Raw genomic sequence first — 23,284 nt, forward strand, 5'->3', positions numbered from 1 at the left:
CGTTTGGTACAAAATTGTAGGTAAATACCGTTCAGAGGCGTAGTGGCGCCATCAGCGGTACAGCAGCGCAACGAGTATTAAAAACAATTTCTTTACTTTAAAATATATTTAAGACGACATTTTGAACATAATTCATAATAATTCATAGAACTGTTAAGTTTGCATTTTAAAATACAGACTGTTTAGCTGTTTGAACCAGTTAGATGGTTGAGAGGGAGAATTAACATCCAGTCAAAAGGCTAATATAATACAATAGAAATCTGAGTTCTACAAAAACAAAAGGGACAAATGTTTAACTTGTGACAGGTGTTAGAGAATGAAAGTTGTAATAGCAATTATAGAGAAGAATAAATATAATCTGACTATAATAATAATAAGACAGAAGGCTGGAGTTATTATTCTGTTTTATGAAATGTTTCACTGATGGCCCAGATTGTATTTAGTATATTTCATTATAGTTTAGTAATTACTAATATATGTATCTCACTTACAGCGTCATGACAAAGAAGACATATCTATCCAGTACTGAAGGCTAAAACATGATCAATAATTGAATTAAGCTTTCAGTGCGTTCAAGAGCTCCACATCTTTCAGTGCTCGGCAAGGGGTGAACATATCATACAGTGCCCTCTTCTTGAGCGTGCCTCCATTGGAGATAACTTGATCGAGAGTCACAGAGTGTGCTTTGAAGTGAAAATAAGTGAGTAAGTGCCATGCAGATTGCCCCTCCCAGTGAAGAAAACGTGCGGCCTGCAGGTTTCTTCTGCTGAGGAGAAAATGGCATGAAGTGCCCTCAAGGGTGCCCTGCAAGCAAGAAATGGAATTCAACCTGTTTCACCATAGATGTATCAGGACTTTCTGCAATGCATAATCCTTGTAAGAGCTCAATAAAGCAACTTATACAGTTAAGTGTCAGCAACTTTTTCTGCTTTCTTGTGGCTGTCACATCCAAAAGAAGCTGCTTCTTTTAATAAGTGAACATAATAACCACTACTGAACTGCAGACGTGTATGTATTATTCCAACAATGGACTGAGTGACTTATTTGATTTTTTTTAAACATTGCTTCTAAGATCATTATATCTACTTGGTTTCGTTCATAATTTTAGGGGAGAAAAATCCACTTTACGGGCAGAGCAGAGTTACGTTCCACCTTCAGAATAGTCCAAATAATTCATAACGTCTGGATTCAGCTCTCCAGCCTCAAATGGAATCAATAATGACTTTTTCAGCCACTTGTATGTTTCTCTTTTGTTGGTCCTGCAGGCCGTAATGATGGTAGTGCTGCTATTTTCAGCCAAGTGATTCATTCATGTTTTCAGGGCATTAATGATGGAGGAGGGTAATGAACCCTATGTTATGGCATTAGCTGCTGCGTGCTAAAAAGAAAGACATGCATCTGATGTCATTACCTTTGATGGGACGAAATGGAGCGCTCTCAGAGAGGAACAACATAAATCATTCAAGCATCTATATATATATATATATGTAATTATCCTGCTTGGTGAGGCTTTACTATAAAGTAAAGTTATAAGACCGAGATAAAGATAAGATGATTGCTAGAACTACAAAGTCACAGTCAAAGCTTTATCCTGTAAAATCTCTCTTTTGAACACTTATCAAATGTTTAAAAGTCTTGACATGTAAAGAAATAACTAACGTCTGTCCCTGCTCTGTCATTTCCACACAATTTGACACAAACATGGACTTAAACTTTGAAAGTCTTTAACAGAGTCAACTCCTTATGTAATTGTCATTATCCAGCTTTTGGCCTATTGATGCAGCAACCGACTCAAACATGACGGGATGGTTGAATTTAATTGAACAAATGATAAAATGTCTGACCACTAACAGATGTTTTTGAGTGTTGAGGCTCGATACATTAATGCATACAAACCATTTTCCACATTGTCTAAGTTGTGTTGTAGTGGGATCATATAACTTAATGAATGACAGGGAAGGTTCACTTTCATGTTGTCGTCATTTAGCCGCCGACTTCTCAGCAAGTCTGGGTTAACAAACGACGGGGAAGAATACATGTGACATAATGAACTTCTGCTTATTGTGATACTGTCTCGAAAAAAAGGTCATATTTTAAATTGTCCATTTTCAATTGGTCATGAAGTTGAAAACGGAAAAACTCCTGATCACACCAATAATACATAATTGATACAATACAAAAGATATATACATTAATAATCTGTAGAAAATAAATTGACAATTTCCTATTTCCTTTTTTGGAAAAGCAGAGGATTTTCTGGCACAACTTCACCAACTACCAAGGTGCATGACGAGTGAAAGGCTCAGAAGAGGTCAAAAAGCTCCAGCAACACTTGTAGTATGAAGAGCAACTTTATTAACAAATTAGAGTGACGCGTTACGGTTTGTGAAAACTTTGTTTCTAACAAATTAGAAACGCTGGGTCTAATTTGTTAATAAAGTGGATTGTCGTACAACAAGTATTGCTGGACTATTCCTCTTTATGGCCATTGTCCATGTTTTTGGTTTGAGGAAGAACTGTTAAAAGTTTGACCAAAGGGTATACCAACTATTTAATCAGCATTAAACTAAGATCTAAAAGATACGCTCAGGGTAGGCAATGATAACTATTTTCTTTCCCTTACATAATCACTCATATAAAATATAATAGTTGTGTACACGACTCCCCCTTTGAGGCCCAAAAAATCTCAAAAATAGACACCCATTATGATTTGTTAATGGTGTAAGAAGGTCCACTTGCATGTTTGTGCTTCAGGATTAGTGTTGCGCCGTCATTTACTCAAAGTTTAAACCGTGCCTTTTTTTTGTCAGCAGTACAAAACCAATACTTATCTAAATATGTTAACATGATAAAATAACACAAATGACCTGAACTATTTTTTTCCCTATGTATTCTGCTATGCTTAAAAAAGGGAACAATCTTGGCAAAAATTAACATTCATGAAAGGCTTTCTTGACATTTATAGATTTTCAAAATCAAGATATTAACAAACTAAAGCTCTAAAAATAGTCTCTCCAAAAGAATCCATTTAGTTTCTTTGATCCCTAGAGAAAGCAGACATGTCAGTTTTGCTTTACTGTATTAATGGGACAGAGCTTTCAGGGGGAGGGACCTCCTCTGACTCCCATTTAAGACAGTAGCTATAAAGGAGCCCGAGACAAGATTGCAGCCGGCACACTGAGACACACAGCCGCAGCAAGAGTGTGTGAGAAGAAAAATAAAAGGTATAAAGACAACCTGAGAATCAGTTGGGTGTAACAGGGTGAACAAGAGGCTGAGAGAGGAGCACAGGGAAGGAAGAGGAGGGTGAGAAAGAGTCAGAGAGAGACACAGGGAAGAGGACAGGCATCACAGTGTGGAACAGGTTCTTCTTTCTGCAGCCCTCACTCAGCCTCTGCAGACATGCCTAACTTTGCCGGCACCTGGAAGATGAAGAAGAGTGAGAATTTTGATGAACTTCTCAAAGCCTTGGGTAAGCCCTCTCCTGCCTCTTTTCTCTCTCCCTCTCCTCTCTCCTCTACATCCCTCCCTGCGTGAGGTTGACTATCCATCATGTCCATATAGAAAAAGGCTTTTCTTGTTCTTTGAGACTGGCATGCCCGACTTCCAACAACATGGTTTTGTTTTTCAATGAAGCTCTCTGGGAAAAGAAAGCAGAGATCCACAGTGAGATGCCGCCGAAGGGAAATCCCTCGGCTTTACAGGAGATATGAAACACTGGATGCTGAATTCCTGCCTAAACAGACGTGGTATTGTTGCATGAATAGAGGAGGGGGGCACAACATTATTCATGTTAAGCATTTAAGTAGGGCATGCATTAGCAATGCCAGGGGAGGTCTCTGGAGCCTGGTGCTATTCTCTTGTGTCCTATCTTTTTCATTCTTTCTCGCCGTTTTTAGTCTTAACTGATGATTGTGATGGTTTAGATTTGGACCAGTTTAACTGGGTCATTCAATTGTGTTACAGCGTTTGGTCACGCCGGCACTTCTGACAGACAGAGGGCACAGCCAAAGGCTGGCTGTCTTTAGAATAATGTAGAAATCTTTAGGGAGACTGTGAGTGCAGAGAGCTGCTTCAAACACTTAGGAACTGCTGACATAAAATTGGATAACAATTAAAACTTTTTACACACAAATTCTCCCTGTTTACGTACAATATTAGTGTTGAAAGAGAAAGTATTGTTCTTGAAAAGCTTAAACAATTAATAGATTAGTTGTGCTTCACTGCAGTGCGTAGGCTTTTGCACATGAAAGATTTCTTAGTGCAGCTTTGCACTCCCCATTTGTGGTTAAAAACTAAATCTTTTACATCTCTCTAATATTTCATTCTCTTCATATAAGGCTGGTCATTGTCTTAATTTTAAGGAAAAAAAACTAAAAATCAACTCTTCCTGCTTATTAGTATTTCCCTACACCAAAGTCTAGTCTAATGCAGGTTTTATGCAGTCTTATTTATCTTTGCCCTAACTCTTACTGTATGTAAATAAATAAAAAACACCTACACGAGTCATGTGTTGCATGAGTAGACATGTTTTGTCTTAATGTTATACCTGGACACTGTAATTTTGAATATATGCCAAATACATTTTTTGCAGCCATAGATACCAGTTGTGTGTTAATCTACGGGTGAATATAGTCCCCAAACTGCACTATGTACTGCTGTGTGGTTAACCAACAAAACAGTGCTCTGCTGTTTTAGGACACCTAAAGATTTACTTGTCACCCCAATTAAAATTTTTCTACCTGTGGTAAAAAAAAAATTGTCTTCAGTCTGAATATTTTTGCTTTGAAATGAATTGGTCATTTCTGGCTTTGCATAATTTTTGCCCTAATCTTATAGTTTACAGTTAATTTACATTAACAAATCAATGAAGAAGCTGTCACAGTCCATCCTCAAAAACATTTACTCTTTTTTTGGTTGTTTTTTTAAAGATTTATTGAAAAATAAATTGTCGTAAAAATTTGTCGTAAATTCAGGGAGCGAGAGAGAAAGTGGGGAACGACATGCAGGAGAAGAGCCACAGGTCAGATTCAAGCCTGGGCCACCTTCTTATAGGACTACAGCCTCCATACATGGGGTGCACGTACTAACCACTGCGCCACTGGCACCCCTACATTTACTGTTTAAGTCATTTAAAATTACTCAAATGAAGACTCACTTCTGTTCCAGTGTCAAAAGATATTTTTAATAAAAGGATGCTTTGGATAAAAATTAAACACTCTCCTTTCTAATATTTGCTTGGGTGCAAGGTCTCCGAGTCCAAGAAGAGATCAGTTCAGAACCTCAACCGTTTCTGAGCACATTAGGTATGCCCCATAGATAATCACTTATTCAACCTTACATAAGGTTTCAGTCATATTATTGGACAGCTGCAATGTGCAACTGCTGTGAATTCTGGTTCTGCAGGGCCGCCACTTTCCATCAACATCTGAATAACGATCGTAGGTTTCCCTTCAGTCGGAGGGGACTGTTATAATCAGGCTACAAATAACAGAGCAACATGCTAAGTGAACTCAGTTGTACAAATTGATCAGGATCAGAGTTTGCTAATTGAGGTCAAAGAATGTAAAAACCCTGCGCTGTTCGAGAACTGCATTGATAGTCAAGTTTAGAAGTGGAAAAATGAAGTGCGCAAATCTGAATTGGAGGAATAGAATCAGTAGAATGCCCAGTCTTTTAATTATGCTGAATGACAGTTCAGCCAGGACATCTGGCTACATTGTCCTTGGTCAAAAAGGTCCAGAAACGTGGGCTTAGTGTCCTTTTTCCATTGCTTTGGATGTGCAAGTCGTACAAACAATGTCTGACAATTAAAATGCAAAAATAAAAAATTGAAAACATGTCAAATATCCAGAAATTAGTACAGACAGTTGGCTCACCGATGCTCATACATATTTAATGCTATAAAAACACATGGCGTGATCCCTCAGATCAAGGGTGGGGTCGGGTGTGAGCTGTCATATCGATGTTTTTCTGCATGGGTGTTGACCAAACAACTCTCTGGTGGTTTTAGATGAGGGGGAAGTCTCAAAACCAATTGCAGACAGAGGAAAATCTGCCAAAAATAAATACTTAATCTTGTTATAAGATAAAGTCTTTCTCAAATAATTCCAGTGGTGGAAGAAACTAAGATACAAATCCAGGACTCTGGCATGACGTGAAACCAGATGTCCTCTAGGAGTCAAACTGGGTGTGTCTGGCAAGTGTTGACACACACTTGGGAAGTACCACTTGCAGAATCACCTCTCATACAACCAACAGACAAAAGACAAGCCAGCACTGACCAACCTTAAGGGTTTGTTTTATTCCTCTGGACATTGCAAAATGATCCCTCATACAATGTTTAGTGCCAAAATTCCACAGATTTCTCTCAATGTTGACAAATAGCTGAGGCTTCTGTCAGAGCCACAAAGGATTTATTATGAGTGTTTTTTTTCAAAACATTTCTGTCATTCTTTGTTAAAATGTAAGCTTGGGAGATGTTCTGGTTCGCCCATTTACAAAGAAATACAAGGAGACATGCAGCCAGCAGGAGCCCCCGTATTTAAGGTCCAGAGTCTGATAGAGTCTGGCATGAGGGCCTGGAGAGGTCTAAATCTGGGTGGGGTCTTGGGGTAAGGCAGAATAAAAGAGACAAAGGAACATACTGGAAGATGTTTCAGTGCAAAATTTTGCACCAACAGAGCAAAAAAGTCCATATGTAATCAATTGAAAAGATATGACATTTTTTTCTTGTTATATTAATCATACATGTACTATTTTTTTTTAAACAAAAACAGAAGAACTGCATTTCCACATATAAAGCATTTTTCCCCCTACAATTTTCCTTAACGTCTTGGCTGTCCATGAAATAGAACTGCTGATAAACAATTAGTCCTCCAAGTGTGTGGCCTGAGTTTGAATCCGACCTGTAGCTCCTTATCTTTCTGTGATTCCCCACTGTCTTTCTCTACCCAATTTCCAACTCTATCCACTGTCTTATCTATAAAATAGAGCCATAAAAAGCCCCAAAATAAACCTGTAAAAACAGATCATAACAGAAATAAGTATTGGCTCATTTCAACTACAGACTTAAAAGAAATGGACAAAATGCCACAAAAGCCAACATATTGTACTAGTATCAAGGACAATGATCAGTGACCCTCAACTTTCATGAAGAATATTTTTTAGTAAATTTGTATAATAAGGTGATTAATAATCCTAGTAACTACAAATGAAATGTCCAAATGAATCTCTCTCCCTCTTGTTTGTCCGGGTTATACCTGGTTAGGAGTGAACACCATGCTGAGGAAGGTGGCTGTAGCAGCGGCCTCCAACCCCCACGTGGAGATCCGTCAGGATGGGGAGAAGTTCTACATCAAAACATCCACCACTGTTCGCACCACCGAAATCAACTTCCACATCGGTGAAGAGTTTGATGAGGAGACAGTGGATGGACGGAAGTGCAAGGTAGCTCTGCAAAATAATTACTTACTCCATCTTTAGTTACCACAAGTTGTTGCTTTTTACCAATGTATCAAACAGACTTAATTGCAGTATGTTTTGTGCAGCTCTAGAACGATAACATGCACAAAAAGAGATTTGACATGCATCTGCAGGGTCAAGCCAGAATCAAACCAGAGACATTGTGTTTAAACAGAAATATTCTTAACCAACAGGGAACCAGGATGTATGAAAAATTGCAACTTTGAGTTACAATTTTTTATATACAGTATTTGGCAAAACCATTTTTCTAACTCCAATTGGTTGACGTCATATTTATACAGTTTTTATAATGTACTTATAAATATATAATTGTGGGGCCCCCATATAAAGTTCCCAAAAGGTTTTCACATCGAATTACAGGTTAAGGCTCGAAATATATCAAGGCAATGTTTAGATAAAGTTGAGTTTATGTACTCAAGACTTCATGATTATAATCAGAGCAAATCTCCATGGAATGAATGTACTCAATGCATTGTCCTCCTAATGTACCAAAAACAAAACAGAGTGTTTGGGTGTTTATCCTTCTAACCACATTGTTGGGATATAACTCTGAGAAAATGTTTTAAAATATTTTCTGGATAAAGAAATAAATGGCGCCAGATTGGACTCATGTTACACAGTCAATCAGCCTGGAATCGATCGATGTGTAGTTCATAGTCCCTGTAAGACACATAAACAAACCCGAGTGTAAAGATTTAGATCTGACAAGTCAATGATTTGATGTAGTTTAGTTCAAGTGTAAAAGTTGGGATGTTGTTGTTATGGAAAAGTTAAGGTACATCTCCATGGAATACAGGTTTTATACAGGTTTTGTAGATATCATGACTTATCAAGTGACATAAACAATCTTATGCGAATGCTGACGAAAGGTGGGTTTGGATCACAAATAAATTGTAGCTATGCGTTTGTATCAATAAGGGGGAACTGTAATCCTTACATCTACAGATGTAAATTACAACAAATAGCCGTAAAATTTCACATTTTAAGAGCCTAATCCCTGTTTTCACATGTTAGTATTCCAGGTCCACAAAAGCTATCTGTGTGCCATAGTTGCTGAGGGTTGAATAAAAAATGTATAACTCCTTGCAGTTTCATCCATTTGTATTATCCTCACGTCTGTGCAGTTGGCTTAAGGACAGCTTGAGTTTCTCTTTGAACCTCGTCAGTCCCTGAGGGGGATTTCTCACATACACTGTCAGAGCTACTTCACAGGTTTGGTAAGAAAGTAGAGCCGTGTATGCTTCTTTATCAGAACTTCAAGGTTATTTTTAAAGGTAATAATCTTGAAGAATTTATTTTAAATGAATATCAGTTATCTCTATTGCAAAAAAAGGAACTTAATAATAAGTGAGTACTAATCCTACTAAATACTAAATAAGTGAATATTATCGCCACCTTAATGCGGTTGATGATTTTGCGTGTCCCAGTGAACCCGGGAGCTGTGTTGTCGGGGGCACTAGTCTCTGGTAGGGTCTCCCAAGGCAAAGTGGTCCCAGGGGAGGGGCCAGACTAAGAGCGGTTCAACAAATACCCCTATGAGGCGGCATACATTGAAGCAAGCCACCTCGCCTGGAAGAGGGAAACCAGGGGAACCCCCCTGGAGCCAGAGCCAGGGGTGGAGCACGAAGGCGAGCATCTGGTGGCCGGGCTTTCCTCCATGGGGCCTGATCTGGCTCAGCCCGAAACAACCACATGGAGCCGCCGCCCTGTAGGCTCACCACCCGCAGGGAGAGGCAAGAGTGCATGCAGCTGGGTGGCAGGCGTAGGCGGAGGCCTGGGCATTCTGATTCCTGGCAGTGCAGACTGGCTCTAGGGATGTGGAACATCACCTCTCTGGCAGGGAAGGAGCTGGTGTGGGAGGTGGAGCGCTACCAACTAGACATAGTTGGGCTCGCCTCTATGCACAGCGTCGGTTCTGGAACCAAACTCCTGGAGAGGGGCTGGATTCTCTCTTTTTCTGGAGTTGCCCAGGGTGAGAGGCGCCGGGCGAGTGTGGGGATACTCACAAGCCCCCGGCTGAGCGCCGCTGTGTTGGAGTTTTCCCCGGTGAACGAGAGGGTCGCCTCTCTGCGACTTCAGATTGCAGAGAGGCAGGCTCTGACTGTTGTATGTGCGTATGCACCTAACAGCAGCTCAGAGTACACGGCCTTCTTGGAGTCTCTGGGTGGGGTCCTGGAAGGGGTTCTGCCTGGGGACTCTGTTGTTCTACTGGGGGACTTCAACGTTCATGTGGGCGACGATGGGGACACCTGGAGGGGAGTGATTGGGAGGAACGGCCTGCCCGATCTGAACCGGAGTGGTGTTTTGTTGTTGGACTTCTGTGCTAGTCATGGATTGGCCATAACAAACATCATGTTCAAGCATAGGGATGTTCATAAGTGTAGCTAGTACCAGAGCACCCTAGGCCAAAGATCGATGATCGACTTTGTAGTTGTTTCGTCAGATATGCGGCCGTATGTTTTGGACACTCGGGAAAAGAGAGGAGCAGAGCTGTCAACTGATCACCACCTGGTGGTGAGTTGGATCAGATGGCGGGGAAGGCTGCCGGACAGACCTGGCAAACCCAAATGTATAGTGCGGGTGAACTGGGAACGTCTGGCAGAGGCCCCTGTTTGTGGGGTCTTCAATTCCCACCTCCGGAAGAACTTCAAAATCTCAAAATCTCATCTCTGCTTTTTGCAGATGACATGGTTTTGTTGGCTTCCTCAAGCTGGGACCTCCAGCAGGCATTGGGGCGGTTTGCAGCCGAGTGCGAAGCGGCTGGGATGAGGGTTAGCACCTCCAAGTACAAGGCCATGGTTCTCTGCCGGAAAAAGGTGGATTGCTCTCTCCAGGTGGGGAGTGAGTCCTTGCCCCAAGTGGAGGAGTTCAAGTATCTCGGGGTCTTGTTCACAAGTGAGGGTAGGATGGAGCGTGAGATTGACAGACGGATTGGCTCGGCGGCAGCAGTAATGCAAGCGTTGTGCCGGACCGTTGTGGCGAAGAGGGAGCTGAGCCTGAAGGCAAAGCTCTAGATTTACCGGTCGATCTACATTCCAACCCTCATCTATGGTCATGAGCTATGGGTAGTGACCGAAAGAATGAGATCGCGGATTCAAGCGGCCGAAATGAGTCTCCTCCGGAGGGTGGCTGGGCTCAGCCTTAGAGATAGGGTGAGGAGCTTGGACATTCGGGGGGAGCTCAGAGTAGAGCCGCTGCTCCTCCGCATCAAAAGGAGCCAGTTGAGGTAGTTTGGGCATCTGTTAAGGATACCTCCTGGACGCCTCCCTTTAGAGGTTTTCCAGACTGTGCACAGTTAAAGGCAGTAAAGGTTGGTAACATTCTCCAGATACACTTTTTAAGATTTTGGTTGAAATTGTCTTGACAGACGTGAGTTTCATCACATGTGCTCTGAAAAAGGAACTAAGAAAATTCATCATCTGTAGCAGTTGTAAGCATGTTAAAACTTTAACCAATGTCTGCCGCAAGGTAGCTACTTTCAAATCAAGCTAGTTTTCAAAAATGACCAACCCTGCCTTTAATGACACATTTTCTATTACCCAACAGTGGATGGTCCACTAAAATTCATAAACTCAGCTAAAACAAAGGTCTGAAAACACATACACCCAATGTTTTGTACTGTGTATGTTTCTACAGTTTCAAAAGTGGGTCTAGAGTTACTGCTGACTGTCACAGGCGGAGCCAAAGAGAGCGAGACAGACATCAACATATTGGCTGCTTTAAATCCTCTAAAATAATGAAAACAATTCTGATAAATCCCTTGTGGTCCTGTCAGACATCAATCAGGGAAAGAGCAAACCACAAACGTTACATAAAGAGTAGGCTAGGCTAGCTTTGAGAACAGGGATGCAAGTGTTGAAGCTCTGAAATAAAAGTGCTCTGCTACATGTAATAAGAGTGAACAGGTCTCTCAAACACATCTCTCAAACACATCTGATATTACCTCCACACTGAAACAGTTATGTCATCTGTGTAATGAACATAAGGGTGGAACAGATTGACGGGATAAGGCGACTGATTGTTGAGGCTAACAACATATGACTATCATATTTCATCTATATGTTGGGCTTAGTATAACAAACAGTAAATTAAAACATATTGCTTGTAAGTGTCTTTGTGGACATGTAGTCATGACTCGATACAATGAGACAAAGCTATTTAAATTAAATGCTTTATTTCCCTTTAAGACTCTCAGTGCGTAGCTTTAGCATCAGGTGTTATATGGTGTTAGCATCTTGTTTATTTGAATAATTCATCAACCAAATTATTGCACCTTCACACAATTTAATTTTAAAACAAGATGTCCCGGCACAAACATGCTGCTACTGAGTCTTTTTAGGTTAACACAAATTATGCCTTAATGATGCAGAAGTGGACATCAATTTACCGCCCTCTGCTTGGCAACCAGAGCCTCAGCTGGAGAGAAAACGTGTTTTGTTTCGAGATTAGCGGACAGATTTGGTAAACAACACGATCATATAATTAACTGTTATCCACTCCACATAAATTGACAATAACGAAACATACTTTGGCTTCAAAACTGCTCAAGGAAGCACTGCAATTTGTATAAACAGGAAGTGATCTAGACTTCATCAAATGTATAATTACATTAAAAGTTATCAGAAAACTTTAACCAACCTGCTAAAATGGTTTCAAGATGTTTTTATTGGATTATTCTGAATTTTTAAAGAATTAATCTCAAACAAAATCTTTAAAAGAATCTTTTGCAAGTGAGAAAATTCTCAATGACTTTTCCTGCAAAAGCTTTTGAAATCCCAGTTTAGGGAAAGTAAAGTGTTTGAGGAGGCTGTGAGAAGAACTGGATTTAATAGGTTTAAATAAGGAGACTTCTGTGTAAAGTTAAAAATAATAATACACATGTGCCATTTCAGTCTCTATGGAGTGTAGGAGAAGGACAGAAGTGAATTAATGCCAGTGTCTCATATTAAAATGCCACCTGTACCATCCATAGACTGAAACTCTTCATATGCAACAGGCTGCAGTGGCTGTAGCAGTGGAGCACAAGAGAATAGCACATCAGACAAAGTATGCAGAGTAATTGACAGACAAAACAATTCTTGTCTTGGAGTTCATGACAAATTTCCCTGAGGTGAATTGTGTCATATCCCGTCTTTTCCTGGGGAAAAAAAAAAAGTTTTGAGGGTGATCTTTGTGAAAATCCCTTTTTCAGTAGAAATTTGTAAAATTGTATTTTTCTTTGGAAGTTATAAATCAATTGAGGAAGAATAATGTGAAAAGCATGTGTATATTAACATTCTTCAAAAAAAATTGCTGTGAAAGGGAAATTCGACATTCCCCTAAACTCCTTTGGCATGAGATATCTGTGATATTCATGCTTGTGGCAAAGAAGTACTGCACATGTAAAAGGAAAAATGTGTATCTGCCTGAGTGCATTGAGCAAGGAATAGTCAAATGCCAGAAATCTTGAGATATATATTTTCTAGCAACAGCAACGCCCTTCAATTACAGCAAGATTTTAATTTGTTACATGAACTGTCCTTCTAAATATTCACAATATATAAATGAATAAACCTTTATAGTCATGGTATGAACAACATGTTGCAGTCAGGGTGAGCAGACTTGACCTATTTCAGATTCCAGGAGACCGTGTTTCTCCTTCTGTCTGTGGCCTGGGGCATGCTGGGTACTGGGCAGGGCTAGACGGCTCTCAGTATGACTTCTGGCCTCATGAAGTCTCTGTGCCATGAGGCCAACAAGTCGAGATGTCAGCAGACATTTTACCACATCCACATATTAGGGCTTGAGCATACGCTGCGAGAGCAATTCAGGGTTTTAGCTTTATATTAAATTGACTATAATTCTGTTCCTTAAAATTAGGAAACTTTTAGGAGTGAGCTTTATTCACCACACTGTTCATCTGACGACCTCGTTCTAAATCTCAGAAACAGAACTGATGACATACAAGACTAACAGAAGAAGAAAAAAACAGTGCCAGTCATTCTGACTGTATTCAATCGATGATCAAGAAGAAATGAGGGAGGCGGCTCTCAGCAACAAGAACATGATGCTTTTGTGTTGCAATCATACGCAAGAGTGAAGCTCGACCTGCAGGAGGCAGCGCCCACTGACACTGGAACATGTGCAGGAGGGTTGAAGGGGGGCAGTAAGGGGTGTGTGGTGGGGTGTTGGCTGATTCTCAGGTGGTGGTTGGCAGGATGAGTCCTATGTTGGTTTTGGCTGAGGCCGCCTGGTTAAAGGGATTACATGCTGATCTTTGCCTGGCGTGGAGCAGAGGTCTGATTAACATCGCCGCAAGGTTAAAAAGCTCCAGTTAATCTGAGTGAGTGCAGTTGGATCAGACGGTCTTTCCTCACTTCCAGGAGGAGATTGTGATAAGGCACTTTCTGTGGATCTCAGAGCCAAAGAAGTAACAGACACCAGACGGGGTGTAGCGCAGAGCTGAAATCATACTAAGGCAGAGTTTAAGCTGTGCAGAAGGATGAAGGTATTACAGTGAAAAAGCTCAAAGAGAAACATGAGCACAGAAGGTTTTTTTGCCTTCTTAAGATTGACTTTTACTGAATGAAAAGTTTTTTTTTCAGAAGTGAGAGAGAACCTGTGTTACAGCAATATTTTCATCTGGACACATACGCTTCTTTTCCCATTAACAACAAAGTCACTTCAGGGCAAAAACTCAATGGAGCAGAGATGTCTGTCTGACTGCCTTAACAGTGAAAATATATGGCTTAGAAAAATGAAAAGAAAATGTTGCTTTTCAATTAAAAGCAAATTGTGGCTGTGGCTCAGTTGGTAGAGTCGGTCGTCTCTCAACTGGACGGTCGAGGGTTTGATTCCCAGCTCCTGCAGCAACATGTCCGATGTGTCCTTGGGTCAGACACCCAACCCTGAATTGCTCCCACTGCTTCATCAGCAGCATATGCATATGTATGAATGTATGTTCTGATGGTCAGTTAACATAGCAACCTCTGCCATCAGTGTGTGAATGGGTGCACAAGCTCAAGTCCATTTATCATTTACCATGAATAAAGACTTTCATTGACAGAGTTTGAAAAAGAAAAAGTCAACATGTACCCCCGAATAAAGGACTACACACCCCTGACAGGTGATCCTATAATATAATGATGGAATCATTTTTTTTTTTATCTATGGTGGTCAGCATGCTTGCACAGGCTTTGGGGAAAAAGGCTAAAAGTGTGAATGTATGCCTGGAAACGACGGAGCCCTGTGTGTGTGGTTGACACTGAGTGTGATTTATTTTTTGTTTATTTTTGACAGTGTGATTTTAGCATGGAGGAGCAGGAACCGCGCCTGAGACAAATAACGGGCAAATTAAATAATCTGTTGAAAGAGAAGTGAAGGGGAAGACAGATTATTTTTGACTGACTCTACAATGTTGTGATTTAAACAGAGGGCAAAGATATTGGGGTTCTGGTTGGCAGCTCCTTTTTGTAAAATCTGTCTCAACACTCTGCCGAATTATCTCTTGTCGTTTTGTCTGTGACTTTATGTTGACTTGTAATTACCCCTCATGATTAGAGGCTGTGGGCTTAGCAACTGTGTGAATGTGAGTTTTGTGATTTATCTAGTGCTCTATATAAAATGATTTCAGATTAACTATTAGTTCTGGATACAAAATAACCACTCAACATTGCTGCAGACTTGCCCCAGCTGGTTATACAATTCATATGCAAGTTCACGAGCTCTGAGAGTTATCCATTTAATAAGGATAAATTCTGATATGAAGGTGAAAATGATCATGAGTGTTGGACTGTTGCTTCATCTGTCATTCTTTGTCATGCATCATGTCTTGCCCTCTGAGAACCCCCTGGCCTCCCTCTGTGAGGTGGCATGTGTGAGCAAGCAAGTCAGGAAGATTTCCAGGGTCGTCGGTCTAAAAAATGTTTGAGACCTTTTCAGGACTGCGTATGTGAAAACTGTTTAGTGACTTTAAAAGCTCAACTTTGATAGCTTGATAGATCCACCAATAATGCCCAATAATATTTTTTGTTTGAGAAATGTTGAAGAGTACATATTTGAATAATTGACATGCCCAATAAGCTGCTTCCATCCTATCATTTAGAAAAATGTTGAGTTGTTATGTGTAGTTTTCCACAGTGATTTTTTTCTGTTGCTGTCAGCTGTAAGCAGTTATTGAGGAAATTGCAGCTGAGGGCAGTTTTCCATTTCTTCTCCGTTCAGATGGGATCTTTGCCCCGAAATATGAGTTGATTTGATAGAAGAGAAATTGTGTCTCACATTAGTTGCCCTGAGGTTAGAGCCAAAGCTATTGAGTTCTGGAAAATGTATGAGCAAACACTGACGTGGGCGGTTTGATGTGATCAAATTGTAGGAACAGATGAGTCTAACTTTAAACCTAGCAGGATATTAGATGTTGTTCTACTTTTCCACATACTGTTCATGTCTGATTAAACTTTCAACTCTTTATTAGACAGAACCAAAGCCAAAGGCAGCACATGCTCTGATAAGTACAAACTAAAAGTTGGGTGTCTTGGTCTAACTGTTTGTGTGCACAAGCTCTTGGGTGTTATTTGGAAGAGAAAGAAAATGTGTGAGTAGTCCGTGACTTAATGTGCAGCAGACAAAATGAGAGAAAATCCATCCAAATTAGAGGCTGAGACTGATGCTAACATTAAAATGGGGCCGTAGCTAATCGCCTCTCTGGGTTCTAGCTTTATTTAAAAAAATCAGAGGGAAAGCTGTGGAAGGCTCTGCTGTTGTTCAGCTTGGCAGAGTCTGTGAATGGCAGCCTGCGGGGATGGCTTTCTCTACCTTTGATATGGTGATTAACACTTACGTCGGTGTCACTGAGGCTGCTGCTCAGTCCAACACTGCACAGTGCTGCCTCATAGAGTACGCCTACAAAATTGGAAAACTGTTTAACAAATTGTCTATGAGCAACACTACAAACAGACATCTGTGCAAAAAAAAAAAAAAAAAAAAAAATCTTGAAACAATTATTATAGTCCACCCAGATTTTAATTTTGTTGGATGTTTTGCTTGAATTGGATGAAGCAAAGGCAGCTCTGATAAGTTCCAGGCCTTGGAGCGGGATCACTAGCTTAATGTGTGATATTGAAATGCAAAATGCAGCTGGATATATTGACAAGGGAAAACAAATTTCAGCAGGATGGGAAGATTTAATCAAAGTCAGAGAGCAATGAGAAGCCACTTCAGAGTTAGTGTGAAGAGTAAGTTCATGTTCAGATTAAAGACTGAGAAAACAAAAAAAGCCAGTAAAGTCCTTGTAGTCCGCCCGTGACCTGGGGGAATAAGCATATTCACATGTTTTTGGATTTTAGCTGAGTGCAGTTAAAACTCATATCTTTTGCTAATTATAAAGCTAAAGCCAGGGGTGTTAGCTTAAATAAAGAATTTAGATTAAACTTAAAAAAAGGGGGGAACTGCAAGGTGTTGGGACATTGTTGAACAAAGTGATACATTTTCTTCCTCTTCAGTTTTTTAGCTGAAGAAAGGAGGTATAATGGCTCAAACAGTCAGATTTGTACGGGTTGGTTGGCAGATTTTCAATTCCTTTTGGAAGGTGCCAGGTTGGTTTTCGCACCTTTTTCTGATCATATGCTAAGCTAACAAACCTTTTTGACTGTAGGCTACTTTCATATTTAACACAAATATTTTTTAATTAATCTTTGGTAAAACTTGGCTAGAAATAAGATTTGTTTTTCCCCCTAAAATGTCTTAATACTAAGTTGAAGCTGGGTTAGCCTAGCCTAGCATAAACATAAAGAACCTAGGGAAGTAGCTGTGCAAGCATAAGAACGTCTTCCTACGAGTTCATTTGTCTCAAGATATTTTTTGGTTTAAAAATAGGGCAGTCAGCTTTAGTGAAACTTACTAATCTATTTATTTATTTATATTTAAGCATCGGCCTGGTTAGCCTAGCTTAGCATAAATATTGAAAATTGAATACCTAAAAAAACAGCAGTTAAAAAGTCTGCCAACCAAAAATGATGATGATCAACTGATTTATTTAAAGACTTTGAATTCTCCTGTTACTTAGGATTATACAAGACAGTCTCCTGGCTTCAGCCTTCTAACTTTAAATAAATACAGTAAATATAAAAAAAGAGTTGTACCAGCTTCAACCATGAACCAACAATAGACAGTAATGAAATATGAATTCACTTAATGGACCCTTACCTTTCCCGAAAAAAGATAAATACTCTCCATTAACACAAATTAGCGCTACAGGGTCAACTTGGACCTGATCTTTTATGAGGTCTGAGCTCTCAAAGAGGTAATTTGAGTCAATGGCTTCAAGAGAAATGAGTCCTGAAGTCAGAGTCTGACTAATCCTATTGAAGTCATTTGAAATATTATTAAAGTGAATTAGCAGAGTTGGGGACCCTGACTGACCTAATTGCTAAGAGGATTTTACCCCCCCCCCCCTTCTAAAGACTCAGGTCTGATTTATAATATCATGTTGCTTTGTTCCTAGAGGTCTTGCCATTTATTAATAACCATGTCACAAATTACATTTTGAGTAGCTCTGGAATATATGAATATATGGCTAAAAGCATGTGGACATGAAACATACAGCATGTGCTTGTAAAAAAATTAAGATTCTGGCTGAGACACTTTTACACATTCAGTGGCAAGAAGAGAGGCAAGGACAGCCATGATGTTGGTCAATAAAGTCTGCACATGGGCATTGTTAGAACATGAAATGACCTCCAAAAGGGCGCTACCATAAAACTTGATGCACACTTCATGCTATCTACTCTGTAGTAGTAAAACATCTGGAAATTGGTCTTCAAATATGAAGTGTTTCAAAAGACATTTGGACATGGGAACCACATTTTAGCACAATGCTGAAATACCAATGCTAATCGACACAGTGAATGTGTTAGCATATAATTTGTTATTGAGACTTTTACAACAGCAGTTTTTTTGCAGAAAATTATCAATTATTTCACGATTATGTCGACCTGAGAAATCTCATTCACACTCTTTTATCTCTGTTTTGGGTCTCCACCAACTTCTTAGAGAAATATTTATCAACTTTAGTATTAACAAAGACAGAGGGAGAGGACCCCAAACCAGACTTTCAGGTAATTTAAAGAGTAAATGACCAACAGAAAAGCTAACTGTTCACAGTACAAGGAATTCAATATCCAAAGGAAAAATGAAGAAGTCATGGAAACAGTTGAAAACAGGTACGCAAACACACAGGGAGAAAACCTGTCGCTGTTTCAACTGCTACTTTCTTGTTCTCATCTGCTATTTAAGGTGATTATTCTCTATAGGTTTTTTGAGTCATTCAATACTTTAACATTATAAAAATGTTGATAATAGATGTTTTAAATTGATGCATCCCATTGTGTGTTGGTACATTGAAACATCACTTTTTGGAGAGATTAAAGGTGCTGTTTCTGGCCTCAACCACTGCATCAATCAGTGACGCCATTATGAAGTAATCCTTTAACGCTACATCGTACTAATGTGTTTTACCATCAGTCTGACCTTTAGTCTTTGCTGTCTCTCTGTCTGCAGAGTCTCGCCACCTGGGAGACGGAGAACAAGATGTACTGCAAGCAGACTTTGGTGGATGGCGATGGCCCCAAAACCTTCTGGACCCGAGAGCTGAACGGCGATGAGCTCACACTGGTGAGGGCAAAGCGATGATTCATCATCTTACTGAAAGCTTCTTAATAGATTACTGCTCAGAAAAGAGTGTCTGAAGAAGAAAGACAAAAGCTCGGAAGTTCAGTAGATTACTGAGCTCTCGCTTGAGGCTTGGCTCGCCAGAAAGAAGGCAGAGAAATACTTTCTAAGATCTGATTCTAAGTACACAGAGAGAGAGAAGATGTGATGGAGATCTAATCTGTATGATTTGTCTGTTACATGGCTTGTTTCTCATAGAGGCTGGGGATGCATTAGGAAGGGATTTCAAACATCTCAGTTTGAGAAATGGTTAATTAAACGAGGCAGGGTCTGTATGAAGTCGCCCTGGAGATTCATCCGTTAAGGAAATAAGGGAGGCCGTTTCCCAAGGAGCCCAGCTTTCATCCACCCCGCAGAGAGATGTGAAAGGAGAACAAGAGGAGCTGCTACGCTAACATCGCAGTAATACCCTCTGTATTTAGCCAGATTAATATGGGCAGAAGTCAATGGGTCTAAAGCCCCTCGAACGATGTGCAGGGGAGCCATCCAAGACCCATGGACCGGGCGAAGATTTCTCAGGGACTCAACAGCTTTCCTCTCCCATCGTTCTTCGCTCCCACGCTCTGCTTTGTTGTTCCGAAAGCGCTTACAAGATGAATGTCCAAAAGGCAAAAGCTTGAAACAACAATATGGAAGGTTTAGATGCTGCAAAAAAAAGTATTCACAATATGTTTTCATAGCTTTATATCACCTCCCAGAAGCAAATACCGGGGGAAAGAGCAGCTTTAATCAAACTTTCAATGCTTACATGACTCTCCATTGTTCAGAAGGCAGAAAGCTCCTCTGTTCTTTGGGTGATAAAAGCAGAATGTGTTAAACCGCCTGCCCCTCCTGTGACACTATGGCCCTGCAGCCCTGGAGGAGCTGAAGCATTCATGTACTGATGGGGATTGATCTGGCGGAGCTGTGACTGCAGCTCTGAGTCTCTGCTCTTCTCACCTCAGTCCTCCCTGCTGTCACGCCATCAAACTAAAGAAAGAAAAGATAGAGTCCCAATGTGGACTTTTTTTTTCTTATAAGTATCAGCACAATCCTCTATTATAGTTTAGGATTAATGGATAAGGAAAGGGTGTCAAATTGGTTCTTGCAGCATTCAGCTTGTATTTGTTTCCATGACAACACTTGTCATCATTCACCTGAGACATCTGCCCTAGTTTTGCAGCCACAGCACCTTGAGACCATTGGTCTAAACAAGGACAATGCAAAACAACCATGGACAAAAAGTGATACGCCCCCATTAAATATATATATGTTGCCTTAAAAACATTTGAATTACATTTTGATTGGTTATATACATACAGACATACACAGAGTATCAAGGTCGCAGGTAAAGATGATAGAGTTTGATGGTGATATAGTCAAATTTACACACTTGAGTTTGTGCTGTTGTACTTAATATCAGCCCTCGACTGGGATTACGCTAAAATTCAGTGCAACAGCACTCCCTCCTTTGTGACATTTCTTAATTGACGTCCCAATGAATTTGCAGCTTGTTGTGATTGCTCTCTCAAATTTTAAAACTGACATGTTGAACAGAAACTGTACATAAACACACATGGGTTTATAACATATTTTACTCTTCCAGACATTCAAACTTGTCAACCAAATTTACTGACATAATTTGGAAAAGACATCAGCACAGTGTCACAGCATTGGTAGAATTATTCTGCTCATGAGTGCTCAGGCCTTTTTGTAAACAAAAGTTAAAGGAAAGCAAATATCTTTCCAAAGTGTTCTACATGTGATAACTGTTTCATTAAAATCCCCCAGATGACCTCGTTCTTTTGGATTAAAAAAAAATTGGAAAAACAAAACACTGTGACTGAATATAATCACATCTGTTTTCAAACAAACGGACTGACACAGAGAGACAGTCCAACAATTGCAGGGCTTCAACTTGAGATGGAGGACTAGCGCTCATAACGCAGTGGTCTGATTGGCTGTGGCAGTTCACACTGCAAGTGGGGCACATTTCCATATGATTTGCATGATCCGTTTAATTGGTTTAGTCTGAAAACACATTAGGGGCAGAGTCATGTGGATTTTCCTCACCAAGATCAAGCCTAATATAAAATCAAGGAATGAAGGCACATCAGAAGATTGGACTTGATTACTGAAAGCTCAGGCATACAAGAGACGAATAAATCAGTTCTGAAGGAGTTTCTTTTGGTTTCATCATCAACCGTTTGCAGTATGACCTAAATCAATGTGGACATAAACTTGACTGAAATTTTGAGACACATACATCATTGCTTATTGAGATTTCTTTGACATTTTGGAAATAAGTTTAAGCCTACTAGTTTCACTAAACTCAAACTGCAAACAATATGTTACTGCTCTAAAACCCAGCAAGCTTTTAACAAATTGTGCGTAATCCAAATGCTAAATTATGATTTATTTTATGAGCAGGGACTTAGATGGTACCTGAATTTACTCTGCATGTCGCTGTTGGTGCCATAAAATAACAGAGTAATTACTTTAAATGAAAATCACAGAAAGAGAGCCTGTCTTACCTGCTCACACCTGATGGATGTCAGAATGAAGTGGACATGGTTGTCGGAAAGTTGGATCAGTTGAATAATTGTTGAATCAAGCCACCTGAGATTTCCGATGCGGTGAAGGTATCGGGGAGGGGTTTCAGACGCAATATTCAGAAGTTCAAAATAAAATGAACCACCAGCTATGTCACATGTTTATTTTTTGGTTTTGTTCACACAATGCCAGAAATGTGTTGGTAGTTTTAAGTGTTGTTGCTGCCTCTGGTGACACGTTAAAACAAAATCCAGAGGGTCCAGTTTAAGACACAGTTGCTTAAACTTATAGGCTAAGGCTCAGTCCCATTTCTAATCTTTACCCCTTCCCCTCTTTTTCAAGTGCCCCCTTTGTCCCTCAGAACAGAGATACAAGGGATAGTAGTGAAATCTCCTCCAATGAAATGGGACGACCCTTCAAGACCCTGAAACGTCATGAGTTTTACAAGCGTTGAAGTATAGGCTTCGAGTTTCTGTCACAGCTTTAAAATGCTGTGCCAGCGAAACATTTCATTGCTAGCTGAATGTAAAAGCTAACCAATATCAGGTGTCTAATGCGGAGTTATGTTTTTGTTTCCTGCAGACTTTCGGGGCAGATGACGTAGTTTGCACACGGATTTACTTCCGAGAATGAAGCTCTGCGACCTCCGTCAGGACGAGGCAGGAACCCGATTGGACCACAACCTCTCTAAAACCCAATAGCACTCTGCCATGCTAACACGCTTACACATTTTTGCAAATTCTTCAGTGTTTTCACTCAAACTGCATAGTTCCCACAAACAGTAGCAATGTCTCTGTAATCTGGTCATTTGTAGTGAGTATTGCTTCAGCAGTAGCTGGATATGTCTGTGTTCATATCTGCAACCCTGGTGTCAGATGTTTACGTAGGATTCTGTCGTCAGTTGCATCAATTACGACTCCATGTTCAGTGACAGGAAACAATAAAAAATGGAACAAACAGTCTCTTTGTGTTCATTTACATTTTTATAAACCTTGCAGAAATTATTGTAAACTACATATGTCTATTCTTGTCAATTGTTAATTCTTTAGCCAACACACACACATAATTAACACATTCCTTTTACATTTTGTCTCATGGCAGGCGTGGCAGACTGAGCTGGTTATAAAAGAAGTACGTTCTCAAAAAAACAGGACATTACTTTTCTCAGTTTCATTGTTACCTGATGATGCATTTTATAACAAGTTACGGTCTAAGTCCCTAGTTCAAAGTCTTCAATACAGAACAAGGGCCTGTGTCCATTTACAGTTTATTTTGTGAGCAGCTAGCTCCTACAACATCAATTTCAGAGTGATCTCACTGGCGCTTACTGTTGCTAGGTTACGAAGGTTGGCTCTTAGCACTTTATCTTCCCTGGGTAGTGACCGTTAAGTCTTTTTGAAATTGTACCTTATGCTTAATATTTGCTTTTATTCATTCTATCGTTAAAAAAGGTATCAAAACAGTAAGTGTTATGATTACAACCTTGCGCCACAGCACCCCTAGTGGTCAAAAGGTCCACTAAGCATCTTTAAAAAAGAAAAAGGTGTTGGTTTTCACATTT

At 40.1% G+C, this 23,284-nt stretch overlaps 1 protein-coding gene across 1 annotated transcript; it reads left to right on the forward strand.

Moving 5' to 3' along the window:
* The first annotated feature begins 3,156 nt into the window (after window positions 1-3,156).
* crabp1a (cellular retinoic acid binding protein 1a) lies at window positions 3,157-22,682 on the forward strand. The gene is made up of 4 exons (XM_020660722.3): window positions 3,157-3,472; window positions 7,271-7,449; window positions 19,021-19,134; window positions 22,306-22,682. The coding sequence occupies exons 1-4, from the start codon at window positions 3,403-3,405 to the stop codon at window positions 22,354-22,356; spliced, it is 414 nt and encodes a 137-aa protein (XP_020516378.1). The 5' UTR covers window positions 3,157-3,402; the 3' UTR covers window positions 22,357-22,682.
* Window positions 22,683-23,284: the final 602 nt, after the last annotated feature.

This window comes from Labrus bergylta, chromosome 7, assembly GCF_963930695.1.
Source record: "Labrus bergylta chromosome 7, fLabBer1.1, whole genome shotgun sequence".
Taxonomy (NCBI): domain Eukaryota; kingdom Metazoa; phylum Chordata; class Actinopteri; order Labriformes; family Labridae; genus Labrus; species Labrus bergylta.

Excerpts from the sequence above, each read along its gene's own strand:
- crabp1a (XM_020660722.3), top strand. The coding sequence starts at position 3,403 with ATGCCTAACTTTGCCGGCACCTGGAAGATGAAGAAGAGTGAGAATTTT. Across the intron at positions 3,473-7,270 it reads TGAACTTCTCAAAGCCTTGG|GAGTGAACACCATGCTGAGG; the intron begins GTAAGCCCTCTC and ends ATACCTGGTTAG. Across the intron at positions 7,450-19,020 it reads TGGATGGACGGAAGTGCAAG|AGTCTCGCCACCTGGGAGAC; the intron begins GTAGCTCTGCAA and ends CTCTGTCTGCAG.